The sequence below is a fragment of the Gopherus evgoodei genome, chromosome 7 (genome assembly GCF_007399415.2).
Source record: "Gopherus evgoodei ecotype Sinaloan lineage chromosome 7, rGopEvg1_v1.p, whole genome shotgun sequence".
Lineage (NCBI taxonomy): Eukaryota > Metazoa > Chordata > Testudines > Testudinidae > Gopherus > Gopherus evgoodei.
The window spans coordinates 129,396,926-129,413,132 of NC_044328.1; the positions used below are offsets into that span (position 1 = coordinate 129,396,926).

At 45.0% G+C, this 16,207-nt stretch overlaps 2 protein-coding genes across 3 annotated transcripts in view; one reads left to right on the forward strand and one right to left on the reverse strand.

Annotated features, from left to right (window-relative positions):
• ACOX2 (acyl-CoA oxidase 2) overlaps positions 1 to 3,937 on the forward strand; it is a 30,986-nt gene extending 27,049 nt beyond the window's left edge. For both annotated transcript variants that reach the window (XM_030569679.1, XM_030569680.1), the window contains exon 15: positions 1,908 to 3,937. In XM_030569679.1, the coding sequence (XP_030425539.1) occupies positions 1,908 to 1,970 (63 nt within the window). In that variant the 3' untranslated portion in view covers positions 1,971 to 3,937. The remainder of the gene's footprint in view (positions 1 to 1,907) is intronic.
• A 131-nt stretch (positions 3,938 to 4,068) lies between these two features.
• KCTD6 (potassium channel tetramerization domain containing 6) lies at positions 4,069 to 15,583 on the reverse strand. The gene is made up of 3 exons (XM_030569682.1): positions 15,500 to 15,583; positions 6,628 to 6,736; positions 4,069 to 5,453 (listed from the first exon to the last, which is right to left on the reverse strand). Exons 2-3 carry the CDS (start codon positions 6,652 to 6,654, stop codon positions 4,767 to 4,769), a joined length of 714 nt encoding a protein of 237 aa, XP_030425542.1. The 5' UTR covers positions 6,655 to 6,736; positions 15,500 to 15,583; the 3' UTR covers positions 4,069 to 4,766.
• Between the last annotated feature and the right edge of the window lie 624 nt (positions 15,584 to 16,207).

The following is a 16,207-nucleotide window of genomic DNA, read 5'->3' on the forward strand; positions in this document are numbered from 1 at the left end:
ATTAGAAGATAAGAACACAGTCCGAAGCAGGGCTTGTAGGTACACTCAGGACCCCTCAGCCAGATCCCTCTTGGGGGGCAAGGAACTGAGACCCCAGACTTGGGGTTCCCTGCATCTTCCCTGCCAGCCCAAAACTGAAAGAAACCCCTCCAGCCGACTCCCTCCCCTCGGCTCCTCCTCTCACCTTTGTCCAATTTCCTGGGCAGAGATGTCACCTGTCCCCACCCCTCTTCTGGCTCAGGTATCGTCCCTCAAGTAAAGTCATCCCCTGTTCTCCCACCCCCCATGCAGACAGTCCCAGTAAAACTAGACAGCATTCCCAGGTCAATCCGCCCCACTCCCTACTGCGTCACACCAGGTCAATCCGCCCCACTCCCTACTGCGTCACAGCTACAAACTACCAGCACATACGCATTAGCCTAGGCACACATTATTTTGACATATAACATTCAAGGCTGAAGAATGGAAAACAGCCAGGAGAAAGCAAGTGGACTGACGGGTTGGAATTTTGAGGCCAAAAGGTAAAAATCACAGTGCGTTCCTTGGAATGGAGTATTGAATTGTGCCAATTACATGCATGGCTCAGAATCTGAGAGTTTAATGACTGAGGCCCTGCTCGAGCAATCAGCTCCCTGTGGATGGATCTCTACTGACATCAGTGGGGCACTGCACAGCCACAAGTCTGTCCATAGAGAGCTGCTAGAGCAGGACATCAGAACCATGTCTGCCCTTGTTCTATGTGCAGAACAACCAGTAAGAACTGTGGTTTGGTGCTGGTGTGGTAATTGGAACCTTAGAAGTTTAGACCTGTTTGTTCAGTGAATTCAATGTTCACAGAAGGCACTGGCCTGACACTGCTGGAGGTGAAATCCAGTTTAACCACATAACAGGTACAGCATAGTAGCACCACTGCACGATTCTCCATACTACTGTGCCAGTCTGCCACTGCCCTTTTCTGAAGGGAATGCCCTGTAAGTGGGGACAGGGTTTGCTCGGGCCTGTTCATTCCTTGGCCGGTTCAGCAGAGGCCTACTAGTACCATTTAAAATGGTGTCTTGTCATGAGCCCTGCTGCAACAAGACCACCCTGAAACCCATCAGATGGTCTTTCAGTCATTAGTGACCAGGACCAGAACTGAACAGGCAGTCTAGAGGCTGGGGCTCTATCGCCTACTACAGTAGCCAGAGCTGTCCAGCCCTCTGGCTGTAACATTTTTGTTTTTAATTTGTTTATCGCTCTGAACTACCACTGTGAAAAGGCAAACAACATGCACAAAACCTATATATGTACAATTTAACACCATGGAAAGATATGATAGTTACACACTCTGCATTAACAGGCGGCATATTCACAGGTACTTTTATCACTACTTATCAATAAGTATGTTCTTCTTATAGTATGCTTAAGCAGTAGAAGGTATAAGTTTTAAACAAGGTAACCTCCCCTTTCCCCCATCCACACATTCTATTCTCAGCACACTGCCTTCATTTCTAACATCACATTAAAGGTGAATTAACATCACTGTTCATGTTACACTGGGTTTTCTTGCTTAATTTAAAAACACAGCTCACCTACTTGAACAAGATTTTACCTTAGTACTTTTCCCAGCAAACCAAGCACCACTAGCAAATTTTACAAACGAATGCACAATTTGAATTTTGCCTTCGGTGAATATTCAAGTTAAAAAAGTGCTTTCCGAAATTAAATGCTTTGCATCCTCATTTGGATGAGCAGCACTGCCTATTAACAATGTAGGGGGATCCCAGGTACTGGGTTGGGGGGCATTACACACTACTGTAGCATATTCTTTAAAAAATTACACTTCAAAGAGCATTCTGAGTTATTTAGAAATCATTGTTCCCCCTTAGTCACTGCTGATACCTTTCTATACTCTCCTGCTTCCACAGGTGAGCCAGGCCTATGCAAGATACCTGAAACCACTTTTTCAGAGTGCTCTGTCAAAACTATAAAGATCAACAGCTGTTTGGGACATAGACAACATCTTCTTTGGTTCCATGTATGGTGCACTAGCTAGCACACTGCCAGTGTTTTATAAATAATCAAAGAGTAACACAGAACAGTTGACTGTACTGTCTGCAAACATCAACTGGAATTCTTAGTCATTTACATTTAAGAATGGAAGGAAGCCAATCAGTTTTCATCTATGTCCATGGTTAAGCAGAGTTCCATCAGGAACTTATCTAATTTTTTTTTTAAAAATATGTTCACAGTAGCTGCCGAAGCTGCCTTATTTAGCAATCCAATTCTCAATGTTTTATTACATTCAGGTTAAAAATAATTACTTTCTTGCTGCCTGAGACATAAGTTTGCTGAGCTCATAAAATGCCTTGCACAGAATCAAGGAACTTAAGTTAACAAAACTAATGTAAAGTCACAGCCAGAGGTTCTAAAACCAGCTGCTTAGATTAAAAGCTCTGTTAAAATGTGAACTCTTTGGGACAGGGGACAGAATTCCTTCTTGTATCTTGTTGAGCAGTAAGCACTATCTGCACTTAAATTTAACCAGTCAAAACTCACACAGTATGTGCCAGCTTCACCTTGTGAAAATGATCTGTTATGATGAAAGCTTCTGATACCCTTTCTGTAAACTTCAGCCTCCAACAGGAGTGTGTGATTTAGGGTTTGCTTATTAGATGGATCTGTGGTTCTCAAGTAGAAAGGACAGATATCTTCTATTTGGTGATTAAACCAAGCATTACATCGCAAATTAATGAAGAAATGTTGTGAAGTACTTATTTCAGGATTTTCTTGTACCGTTGCAAACAAACTATTTTACAAGGGTCATATATTGGGTTTCGCTTGGCAAGAAACAGAAGCAGCTTGCTGGAGCTTCCTCAGTTCGACCTAATAGCAGTCTTTTCCTATTTGAATAAAATAAAAATCACTTAGTGCTCATAAATAAAACAAAACCAAACAATCCCCTTAGCACCAATAAAAAGGGGGGTAAAGATAAGACCAAAGAAAAACATGGCGCTGAGAAAGGTCTCCATGGTCAGAGAATTGTGAATGAGCCAACCTGAATAAGCAGTGCATACCCACTGCCAATTCCATGAACTTTAAGGGTATATTTACACTGCAACAACACACCTGTGACTGCCCCATGTCAGCTGACCCGGTTTTGCAGGAGCGTAGACGTTCCGGCTGAGCCTGCAGCCTGGGCTCGTGGACTTCCTTCCTTTGCAGAGTCCCAGAGCCCAAGCATGGACATCTACACTGCAATTTTGTAGCCTCATAGCACAATCGCGGTGAGTCTGCTGGCATGGACCAGGCGTGGGTATTTTATTGCAGTGTAGACATACCCTAAGTCCGACCAAAAAGCTGCTAAAGTGGTAGCCCAGGCTCTCTCTGACCATACCCGGGATGCTGGCGTCCATACTGGCCAGCTCAGCTAGACCAGGTGAACAGGAAGTTTGTATACCTAGAGATGATTGTGAATTATTGAAAGCAGACAAACATTACAACCTAGAAAGAGAAGTAAGCAGAATTGCACTGGCCTAGTCACTCATAGCAGATACCAAGTTTATTTATTTCAGTGTTTTCTAACTTTGATTCCTGCTTGTTAGTATTTTTTATGAATAATTCTACAGAATGCATAAAAGAAGCAGGAAAAGTGTCTAGGGAATTGGCAGATAAGAATGCGGAGCCAGAGTCCCATCGACTTCAACAAAAGCAGCCCTGCACAGGGTGATGAGAGCTCCGAGACGTGCTGGCAATTGATTTGATGAATATTTTGAAACTGGATAATGTTTCCCACCAGGTTCTAGATGTACCCTGGATTAGCATCTTTTAACTGGCATTAGTCCTTTCCAGCTTCCCATTACTCAAAACATATAGCTTCCCCTCTGAATTTTCAATATGGAAATTTCCCTATTGGAAATACGATGCTACAATGTCCATTAAGTTGAATGTTAAGAGTGAGCTAATATTCCTATGCACCAGAATAGGGAAAGTAGGAGCCTGGCCAGTTTCACTTTCCTGTATTGATATATCTTACTCCCCCGTTTTGCTTAGAATAAATTAGGAGAAGATAAAAAAATACAACTTATTTCCATATTTGACATTTTATTAGCTTCTTGCTGGCAGGCATTACATTTGGGAATAATATTGCACCGGGCATTAAAAGTATGAATTCTACCACAGGGATATTTTGCATTCAGACTCTCATATAAATATTTCTACTCACACTTTCACGGCTACAGATAATATTTGGTTGCTTGATTTATATGCATAGAAAAACAGTCGTCATAACTGTAAAAAGCCGTACTTAACAAGTACTTTAAAAGGGTAGGATTTGTTTTCCTAAAATATTACAATACTGTTAAATGATTTAGAAACTAGGTTAGTTTACATGATGCTAGCATTTCCCCCATCTGCATCTTAAATCCTGTTTGTTCTTTATTCCCAGTGTTTTAGCATTAAATGGATTACAGACCATTTAAATAAGTGAATTTAGCACTTTAGGTCGAAAGAGCTGACATAAAATTTCCTACCATACTGATTTTTAAGACTCCTTCTTTAAAAAAAGGTGTCTTAACAGTGTGAACAGGCACATGCATATCTTTTTCTGGACAAGACAAAACACAGATCTGCTAGAGCATGTAACTTCTCCAGTCCTTAATAGTTATTAATAAATAGTCTCATAAAGAAAGCCCATGCTGTTGCTTTAGTCAAAACCAGATTCCCTCAGGTATGCTGTTCCCGGAAGTTGCATGTAACCACTGAAATGGCATCTGTGGAGTCATACATCAGTCATCCGTTTTCCGTGCCAGTCTACAGAAAGTCCAGTTGTGCTCCACTGTATTTTCATTGGCCCGCTCGCTCATATGGTGAACTCTTGTATTTCTGATAGTGAAACCTTGTTTTGTAATGTACTCCATCAGATGGACTCTGAGGGAAACTTCCTGGTGGTAATCACATGGCCCAAAAGTAAAGGAAACTTGGCAGTCTCTTGTGTCCATCATGTGCTTATTCCACTTGGTAAAGTGGTTTGAAATGCCTTCCAGTAACGCATGGACCTTAGTTGTAATGGTTAACTGTGTTATGATTACTGCCACTGGATTGGAATATTTGGAAAGTTTCCGTGTGCTGGACAACTCCACTACTTCCTCAAAGGTATCCACAGGATACAAAGGCTTGGGGTCATTAAGACACTGGATTAGGGGTTCAATTTGATAAAAATCTGCTTCTTTTCGAAGCAAGTCAAATTCCTTGAAGTCCAGGGGCAAAGTCAACTCTGAAGTCCGTAAAAAATTAAGAACATACCGGAAAAGTGGTCCATCTCGGTCAATGAAGTAATTGCCCTGAGAGTCGCGGGCAGTGGGGAAGTCTCCCCCGAACATGGCCCCAAGCATTGAATCGGGATATCTTGTCAGAGTGGTGAGGGATGTTGTATACAAGTGTCCACCCACATTTATTGTGACTGGATCAGTCATCTAGAAAGAAAGAAATTCCAGAGTTTATCAAACTACCATGAGAGATTTCTTCTCTCCAACACGTGGCAGTTGCTGTCAGAAAGCTGCCAGCCCTAGAAAGAATTGCAATTGTTCAGTCTGAAACCTACCAATGGGGTTATGCAGGAATAAAATCAAGAAACCAAGCCATAATCCACACCTGGCAACTTGTAAAGCACTTTGAAGATATGCTTTCTAAGTATTAACTAAAGCCCAGAGCTCAATGTCAAATAACTATTTCATCTTCTGCAAAGTAAATATTTTCTCCATTTTACAGATGAAGAGACTGATGCACAGCGTAAGTGATTTATCCAAGGTACGAGTCAGAATTTCACCTCTGGCTCCTTGCTTTCACAATATCCCTCTTACTCAAGAAGGAGCTAGCTGAGCAGGTACAAAACCTCTTCCCAGAAAAAATGAAAGGACATAACGGAATTTTAGATCTAGGACCAAGAGCTTCCATTCAAAGGTGCAGCTAGGGGACATCATAAAAAAAACTATCAGGCAAACAGTATGCTGCGTAGAGGAGGGTCCAGAGTAGTAGAGCTAGCCTGTAGCTACAGCATCCAGATCACACCCTAAAAAGGCAGGGAGAAAAAGGACACGGCACCATCCTGGGCACTGATTCTGACAATCGGGGCCGAGGGCCAGCCGGATAGGCAGACAGACAACAGGGAACAGGATGTTTAGAGAAAGAGGTGAGAAGGAAAAATAAGAGGTATGTGTCTAGTTTTGTTATGAAAGATGAAGTTTAAGAAGCAAGAATATTTTTCCAAATAAAATGACAGCAAAGTAATTAAAGGAGCAGGAAGGGAGAACATATTTTTTTCAACTTTGTATACCAGAAAGGTGGCTTTCCAGCCCATCATCAAATTGTATCTTTTTAGAAGAAATGTAGCGCTTTTCTTGCTGTTGTTTTAAATAATTTCTACTATTTGGCTGAAGATTAAGAACATGAACTGTCCCAATACACAATATAAAATGAAACACTTATTAAAAACAAACCTATTTGCTTATATTATTTATACTAAATTCATTGTCTTCACTCAACATTAAACCCTGGGTATATACACAAGGCCAAGAGATTCGACATAAAAATCTGGAAAGCCTAATTCTGTTTTTCAGCATGCACTTATCTTTATATTGGATCACTTACCATATATCCCCAGTCTCCATTATCCATCTGTTCTGTTGTTTGATCTATGGCAGTCTGAGTTTAATTGAAGGTTGCTAGGAGGACACACAATTCACTTTCCTATTCCCCTCTGCAGGTTGGGGGGAAAACAAAAAACAACACATGTGACAGACTGTAAGTACTTACAAGAACAAGAACAGAATGTTTCTAATCAAAGAGACAGACTTGTGCCATAAACCAGTTTCTTGCATTCAACTCCAAAGCCCCTACAGTACAGGCATTTAACAAAAGAAGAACTTCCCTATACAACCTTCCAGCATATCCTTCACTTTTACTCAGACTGCTGTCTCTAGACGCAACTGGTAATCACTTTGTAGGCTGTTCTAGGCATTCCAGTTTTGTTAAACAATGAGTCTCTCTTTGAAGATGATTTATACTCAGAAGACAACCACATATTTCACTTGGGAAAAGGAGATATAGTTTAATAAGTAGCTCCAGTTACATCAATCAGAAACTTTATTTACCCACCTATTGAGATGGACTTTCAGCCATATGAGGTGGGGTGTGTATGTATCTATAGATACACACAGATATGTAATTATAATTTTAATGGTATTAATCAGCAATTCTGCATAAAATTGTACAGAAACCCATGAGGCATCACTGTGTTTAAAATAACAGTGAGATTCTCACTGGAGTTAACGCTTCATTAGAGGGGACTGCAACTTGGCTGCAAGAGTGTGAACCACAAAGTGTGAAACCTGAGCCCAAGCTGATTTCACAGCTGCCATAGAAACTTGCAAAGCAGTTTACTTTTCAATGCATTTTTATAAAGGAATCAGAATACATTTTCAACAATATTCCAACAAGAATGGTTTGAAAAAAAGTTGTGACCATAACTTTCTAAGAGATATCCTCCACAGCATTCACTCACACAGCCAGGGAAATGACTCCCTCCACTCCAGGAATGATGAGTGAAAGCCTAGGGCCTGGATTATGCAGGAGATCCCTTCTGGCCTTAAAAATCTATCAGAAGTTTGGTACAAAAATAATCCTATGAGAACTTTTTAAAAAACAATTACATAGAGACATGTTTTACAAGCCCCGCTGTTGGCAAATAAGATCAGCTGTAGTATTCAGTCTCCTTACAGCACTGCAATCGATGATCACCCAGCAAATGAAATCACAAAGCTTTGGCTGAGACAAAGCCCTACATTCTTCTGAACCTCTTCAAACTCAGACCCAAAAAGAATTTGCTCTTCTTTTCAGTCCCCAGCAAACAGGGAGTCCATATCACCCACTTCAGAAGAATGTGGAATAGTTCAATGCCTGCTCAAAACAGGCCCAGTAGCAGAGCACAATGGTTCTCTCTCAAAAGGTCAGCCAGGCACTTGGAGAACAGTGATACAGCCACAGCACACACTGCATCTCAGAATGAAAGAACTTCAGGTGTCCAATCCGGCGCTGTGACAGGGCGGATTGGCCCCAAACTGGTACAGCAGGGGTGAATCCATCCCGCCTAACAGAGGAAACCACACCCTGGCATGCTCCACCTGGAAGTCAGGTATAAAAACCTGCAGAGCTGCTCAGTCGGGGGGACCATCAGAGGGGAAGGAGGCTTGTTGCGCTCTCCAGCAGAAGAGAGGCTTGCACCCTGAGATGCAGAGGCCAGACATGCCCAGCTGCACTGCAGAGGGAAACTCAAGGACACTACGGACCTGACAGAATCTGAGAATATGGTAGGAAGTGACCCAGGGAGTTCTTAAAGGGGAACGGTGCTGAGACCGTTCAGGCCAGCGTGTTTTGAGAAGATCCCTGCCAAACCACTGGTGAGGAGAACTCGCCACTAGCAGGGCCCTGGGTCAGGACCCAGTGGAGTGGGTGGGCCTGGGTCCCCCTACCTGGGCCACCCTCCTTTGAGAGGAGCTGGCCCCACACAGTGAGTTATATGAACTCCAGCCGCTAGGCTGCATTACCCCACTAGGGGAGAGGAATTAGGTGGACTCTGGCCATTGGGCTGCACTGCCCTAGGGGCACGTTGTATGGACCCCAGCCGCTAGGTGGCACTATCCCAATCAACAAGGGGAAGTAGATGGACTCAGGCCATTGGGCCACCCCCTGTGCAAACTACAGAAGGTTTAGAACATGGACTTGGGCATAGAGAGTCTGTGCTATCTCCTGCCCCCGTGAACTAAGGGGCCGATGAGCTCCGAGCTCCGACACAGGCACTTCTTGCAAATTATGAAAAGCAACCCAGTTAAATATCACTAATCACATTGGAGTCCCATATTTATGAAGTGCACCTCAGAGCAGTGTCGCAGCAAATGTATGCTGACCTAAAAGGTGGAAAGAACCTTAGAACACCTGCTCGACTGCCATATACTAGAATTCATTTTATCAACAGTAAAGGAATTGGTGGTCAAGAAAACAAGCCTTCACAGCTTGTATTTGCTTTTAAGAATCTTCAACCTGAGCACAAGTGCAATACACAGTTGCATTACAACAGGGAGAAAGAGCGGGGAGGGAGTCTGATAAATTCCCCATAACAACACTGGAGAGGAACAGCACTCAGACTTGTAGTAACAAGCAGCAGGCTGGCTAACCTAGTGAGGAGGGCTTTAAACTAAGTTTACTGGGGGAAGGAGACCAAAGCCCTGAGGTAAGTGGGGAAGTGGGACACCGGGAGGAAGCACAAGCAGGAACACGCAAGAGGGGAGGACTCCTGCCTCATACTGAGAAAGCGGGATAATCAGCAAGTTATCTTAAGTGCCTGTACACAAATGCAAGAAGCCTGGGAAACAAGCAGGGAGAACTGGAAGTCCTGGCACAGTCAAGGAATTATGATGTGATTGGAATAACAGACTTGGTGGGATAACTCACATGACTGGAGTACTCTCATGGATAGATATAAACTGTTCAGGAAGGACAGGCAGGGTAGGAAAGGTGCAGGAGTTGCATTGTATGTAACAGAGCAGTATGACTGCTCAGAGCTCTGAAATGAAACTGCAGAAAAACCTGAGAGTCTCTGGATTAAGTTTAGAAGTGTGAGCCACAAGGGTGATATTGTGGTGGGAGTCTGCCATAGACCACCAGACCAGGGGGATGACGGGGACAAGGTTTCTTCCAGCAACTAACAGAAGTTACTAGATTACAGGCCCTGGTTCTCATGGGAGACTTTAATCACCCTGATATCTGCTGGGAGAGCAATGCAGCAGTACACAGACAATCCAGGCAGTTTTTGGAAAAGTGTAGGGGACAATTTCCTGGTGCAAGTGCTGGAGCAACCAACTAGGGACAGAGCTCTTCTTGACCTCCTGCTCACAAACAGAGAAGAGTTAGTAGGAGAAGCAAAAGTGGGTGGGAACCTGGGAGGCAGTGACCATGAGATGGTCGAGTTCAGGATCTTGACACAAGGAAGAAAGGAGGGCTGCAGAATACGGCCCCTGGACTTCAGAAAAGCAGACTTTGACTCCCTCGGGGAACTGATGGCCAGGATCCTCTGGGAGACTAACATCAGGGGGAAAGGAGTCCAGGAGAGCTGGCTGTATTTTAAAGAATCCTTATTGAGGTTGCAGGAACAAACCATCCTGGTGTGTAGAAAGAATAGTAAATATGGCAGGTGACCAGCTTGGCTTAACAGTGAAATCCTTGCTGATCTTAAACACAAAAAAGAAGCTTACAAGAAGTGGAAGATTGGACAAATGACCAGGGAGTATAAAAATATTACTCAGGCATGCAGGAGTGAAATCAGGAAGGCCAAATCACACTTGGAGTTGCAGCTACCAAGAGATGTTAAAAGTAACAAGAAGGGTTTCTTCAGGTATGTTAGCAACAAGGAGGAAGTCAAGGAACGTGTGGGCCCCTTACTGAATGAGGGAGGCAACCTAGTGACAGAGGATGTGGAAGAAGCTAATGGACTCAATGATTTTTTTGCCTCTGTCTTCACAGTCAAGGTCAGCTCCCAGACTGCTGCACTGGGCAGCACAGCGTGGGGAGGAGGTGACCAGCCCTCTGTGGAGAAAGAAGTGGTTAGGGACTATTTAGAAAAACTGGATGAGCACAAGTCCATGGGGCCGGATGTGCTGCATCCAAGGGTGCTAAAGGAGTTGGCAGATATGACTCAAGAGCCATTGGCCATTATCTTTGAAAACTCATGGCGATTGGGGGGGGGGGGGTCAGGATGACTGGAAAAAGACTACTGTAGTGCCCATCTTTAAAAAAGGGAAGGAGAAGGATCAAGGGAACTACAGGCCAGTCAGCCTCACCTCAGTCCCTGGAAAAATCATGGAGCAGGTCCCCAAGGAATCCATTCTGATGCACTTAGAGGAGAGGAAAGTGATCAGGGTCAGCATGGATTCACCAAGGGCAAATCATGCCTGACTAACCTAATTGCCTTCTGTGAGGAGATAACTGGCTCTGTGGATGAGGGGAAAGCAGTGGACGTGTTATTCCTTGACCTTGGCAAAGCTTTTGATACGGTCTCCCACAGTATTCTTGCCAGCAAGTTAAAGAAGTACGGGCTGGATGAATGGACTATAAGGTGGATAGAAAGCTGGCTAGATCGTCAGGCTCAACAGGTAGTGATCAATGGTTCCATGTCTAGCTGGCAGCCGGTATCAAGCATAGTGCCCCAAGGGTCAGTCTTGGAGCCGTTGTTGTTCAATATCTTCATTAATGATCTGGAGGATGGCGTGGACTACACCCTCAGCAAGTTTGCAAGTGACACTAAACTGGGAGGAGTGGCAGATACGCTGGAGGGTAGGGACAGGATACAGAGGGACCTACACAAATTAGAGGATTGGGCCAAAAGAAATCTGAGGAGGTTCAACAAGGACAAGTGCAGAGTCCTGCACTTAGGACGGAAGAATCCCATGCACTGCTACAGACTAGGGAAAAAATGGCTAGGCAGCAGTTCTGCAGAAAAGGACCTAGGGGTTACAGTGGACGAGAAGCTGGATATGAGTCAACAGTGTGCCCTTGTTGCCGAGAAGGCTAATGGCATTTGGGGCTGTATAAGTAAGGGCATTGCCAGCAGATCGAGGGACATGATCATACCCTCTATTCGGCATTGGTGAGGCCTCATCTGGAGTACTGTGTTCAGTTTTGGGCCCCACACTATAAGAAGGATGTGGAAAAATTGGAAAAAGTCCAGCGGAGGGCAACAAAAATGATTAGGCGGCTGGAGCACATGATTTATGAGGAGAGGCTGAGGGAACTGGGATTGTTTAGTCTGCAGAAGAGAAGAATGAAGGAGAATTTGATAGCTGCTTTCAATTACCTGAAAGGAGGTTCTAAAGAGGATGGATCTAGACTGTTCTCAGTGGTACTTGATGACAGAACAAGGAGCAATGGTCTCAAGTTGCAGTGGGGGAGGTTTAGGTTGGATATTAGGAAAAACTTTTTCACTAGGCGAGTGGTGAAGCACTGGAATGGGTTCCCTAGGGAGGTGGTGGAATCTCCTTCCTTAATGGTTTTTAAGATCAGGCTTGACAAAGCCCTGGCTGGGATGATTTAGTTGGGGATTGGTCCTGCTTTGAGCAGGGGGTTGGACTAGATGACCTCTTGAGGTCCCTTCCAACCCTGATATTTTGTAAGCAGTGAGCATCAAGGACAGCTGGCTACTTAAACTGCACAATGGGAAAAGAGATCCTCCTGTCTGCAAAGTAGGTGTGAAGCAACAGTAACATTTTAAAAAAGACGACGAGGAGAGTACTTGCTCACCAACATAAGAGATTTTCTTTTTAAAATTTCCATTATGTCGCCGATGACAGTCAACTGCAACCTTCCAACCCTTGGCACTGATAAATCAAGCAAAAGCTACCCTTTTGGGTGATCATAAAGGGAAAGAAATAGATTACATCTTCCTGTCTGTACCATAGCAAAAGGCTTCACTTGATCACAGCACTGCTATGTAACACCAGGGTGAATAATTTATGAAAGCACTTAGCTCAGACAAGCCCACGTGTCAATAAATAAATAATTAAATAAAGGGCATTCAATAAGCTGCATTGATTTTTGTGTGGGATTTGAAAGTCACTAGACATACAGAAATCTGCTTAGGCAAAGATAATATTAAAGTGAGGCGCACATTAGAAATACTCAATAGCAGCATTAAAACTGCATCGCATCATAAGTTAAAATGCCATGTGCTTCAGAAACAATTAACTTTCCTCATCAGCATTAGCCTCGAAGTTTCTAGGTTGCTCTTTTAGGCAACTCGGTGTATAGTGATTATTTATTCTGTTCAGGTACGACTCGAGTATAATGAATATCTAGAGGTAGACTAGAATGGCGAGGGAAGCCTTTGACAGCTCTGCCTTTCAACCAATGCATTATCTTAGCTAAAGGGATTTAACCACAGAATCTTTTAAGATACATTATCTGCAACTAAAGAGAATGAATGCTCTCTCGGGGTTAAAATCAGCAAGCTAGCATAAGACTCCACTTAAGCCCTATTTAGCCCACAGCAAGTTCCCCCATGCTATGCAGAATGTTGACCACATAATAAAAAGTTAATTGAGCACCATCATTTTGAGGCTGATTTTAGAGCATCTAAAGAAAACTGTCCTCAATAAGCTTTTTGGGGCAAGATACACAGCACTAGAACAGTTAAGCATGCTTGCCATTTTACCTCAGCAATGGAGGAAACAAACCCCAATGAATAGTAGAAAGCAAGTGACTGATGACAAGTGGCTGTTTAATGATGAATGATCAATGATCCCAGTATATCAAATCAGTGTGATCCCATTTATATCAGTGCAGCTTCTGTAAATGTTGTTTAATATTTCATGACTCTAGAGATCTACTACGCTATCTTACTATCAGGCATAGTGCTTATTACAGTCATTAGTCTGATTACTTTAGTGGAGCTTTTTTTGGGGGGGAAGAGAGAGACAGCGCAGGCTCAGAGTACAAATTGTAATCAAAGCCATTTGAGCATTCTCATCTGCACCATCCACACTGTGGACGAAGGTTCAAGCCAGACTGGAAGAGATTTAACCCAGTGGGGCTCTTAAGCTTTTCACTGTGTGGACCCCATTTTAGAAGAGTGTGTGCCATGCTCCAATCTCACCCCAATAATACAATGTTAGGAAACCACTTCCTATTTTTAGCTATCTTTTCCTGCAATTTAGCAGCTAGACTAGAGGACAGCCAGCACCATGCGACCTGCCAGCTGTTTGCAGACCAACTGTCCACAGACAACTGCTTTAGAGCCTACAGCTTAATCACTTCTCTCCAATAGCTCAACTAAAAGTCACTCCTAGTTCCAGTCTTTAATGGTTACTCCAGCATCAAAATACTAATCCTGGCTGTGGGTCTTCAATGGGTATCTTGGCTTTCGAGATCATTCAAGAATTTATAGACAGTTGCAGAGCTCATCTCAAAGGTTGCAAAACTAGCACTCCCACTACACAGTTACATACATTTCGCTATTCAAGCTGCTCCCAGACAGCCACTTAAGATAGGTCACTGTCTCTGGCATTCAGACATATATAGATGAAACAAATGTCCTAGCTTCAAGTATAGATAGTTACATTTGTACTCAATCTCTCTGCTGTGCACAGAGTTTGAAAGATAATATTTTCATAGAAATGGATGGAAGAAATTTAAGGCAGTCACTTGAGTCAAAAGGAACCAAGCTGGCACAAGCAGCAGCTGCATTTGCAAATACAATGGAAATGTAATCACAACACAGCATTATTCTTAACTAAAATATTTACAACTTGACTTTTTCCTTAATACAACCCTGTTCAAGGGTTGTAACACAGCTGTTTTGCTTTACTCCACAATTAATCGTGGTTTATATATTTCCAGAACCAATTTTTTTTTCTGAAATAGGTTACAGACAATAAATATTACTCTTTATTACTATTTAACTTTAAACAAGAATACAAATTTCACACACAATTGGTGGTCTTTATGTTGTCATCTCTGCATGCTTAGTTACTTTATTATAATTTACAGCATCCTCAATTCTTAAGGGGGAGAGCTTTATCAAACAATTTGTCCAAAAAAATGCATAGTTCAGACCTTTTCTTTTCGCTATAAAATTTTTTATTTTAAAAGGTGTCAGGGGATGTTTTGGAACAAACTGATAAACTGAACAGTAATAAGTCACCAGACCAGCTGGTATTCACCCACAGTTTCTGAAGGAACTCAAATGTGAAATTGCTGAACTACTAACTGTGGTTTGTAACCTATCATTTAAATCAGCTTCTGTACCAAATGACTGGAGGATAGTTAATGTGAGGCCCATTTTTAAAAGAGGCTCCAGAGGCGATCCTGACAATTACAGGCCAGTAATCCTGAATCAGAACCCGGCAGAGGATTGAAACCACAGTAAAGAACAGACTGATCAGACACATCCACTTGCTGGGGAGGAGTCAGCGCCTGCAGGGGACTGTGCCCCCCCGCTCTGCTAGACTCTGCAAGGGGCTGCCGAGCGTGGGGGTTTCCCCGGGGCCCCATGGAGACAGGACTGCCCAGGGGGAGCGGGGTCCCAGGATGAGCCCCACCAGGGAGACCCCAGGGCGGCCCGGGGACCGTACCAGCGCCAGGCTCCGGGCGCTGAGAGAGACCCCGGCCCCTGCAGCGAGCCGGCGGGTCCCCGCACGGACCCCAGCCCCAGCCCTCCGCCCGGGCTCCCGCCTGCGCCCCGCGGCCCGGGGAGGGGCCCGGCTCAGCCCACTCGCTGCTGCGGGGGCGCGGGCTGCGAAACGGGGAGGGGAACGAGCAGGACCCCGGCGCCCGGCCCCCCCCAGCCCCGGGACGGGACCCCGGCGTCCGGACCCCCCCGACTCCTCCCTAGCGTCCGCCGCCCCCCCCCAGCCCCCGACCCCCTCCCTGGCGTCCCAGCCCGGGGACGGGACCCCGGCGTCCGGCCCCCACTCACCGGCTGCGCGGGCGGCTCCCGGGCTGTGGAGAGGCCGGCGACAGCAGCGGGGACAACTGAGCGCGCGCCCGGCGTCCCTGCCGCCCCGCCCCGGGCTCCTCCCCCCGCCCCCGAGCCGCCGAGCGCCGGGCTGCCCCGGGGGGCGCACGCGCGTGTCTGTGCTGAGCGCGCGAGGGACGGGCGGGGGCTGCGGGCCCCCTGCCCCCCCCCCGCAGAAATCCCTCCTTCTCCAGCTCCCACTGAATCCTGCCCCCGAGCGTGGGCAGCGCCGCAGACCGCGCAATCCGGGGGCGCTGGAACCATCCCTGCGTCGGGGGTGCTGAGCACCATTGAACCAAACTGGGAACCCTGGGTGGGAGGCAGCCCCCCACGCCCCCCAGTGCCAGCACCTATCATTACATGCGGGGTGCAGGAAGTCACATAGCACCACTGGGTTTGTGCTAACCCTCCTCCGGCAAGGAGTTCCACAGGGTGACTGGGCACTGTGTGCCGAAATATTTCCTGGTTAGTTTTAAATCTCATGCCTAATGATTCCATTTGGTGATTTAATTTCTATCAGAACAAGTAAAGGACACTTATTTACTATCTCCACACCAGTCATGGTTTTATAGATTTCAAATCATACCCCCCCTTAGTCTCCTCTTTTCCAAGCTGAAGAGGCCTAGCCTCTTTAATCTTTTCTCATATGGGACCCTCTCCAAACCCCTA

Excerpts from the sequence above, each read along its gene's own strand:
- KCTD6 (XM_030569682.1), bottom strand. The coding sequence starts at position 6,654 with ATGGATAATGGAGACTGGGGATATATG. Across the intron at positions 5,454-6,627 it reads ATGGAGACTGGGGATATATG|ATGACTGATCCAGTCACAAT; the intron begins GTAAGTGATCCA and ends CTTTCTTTCTAG.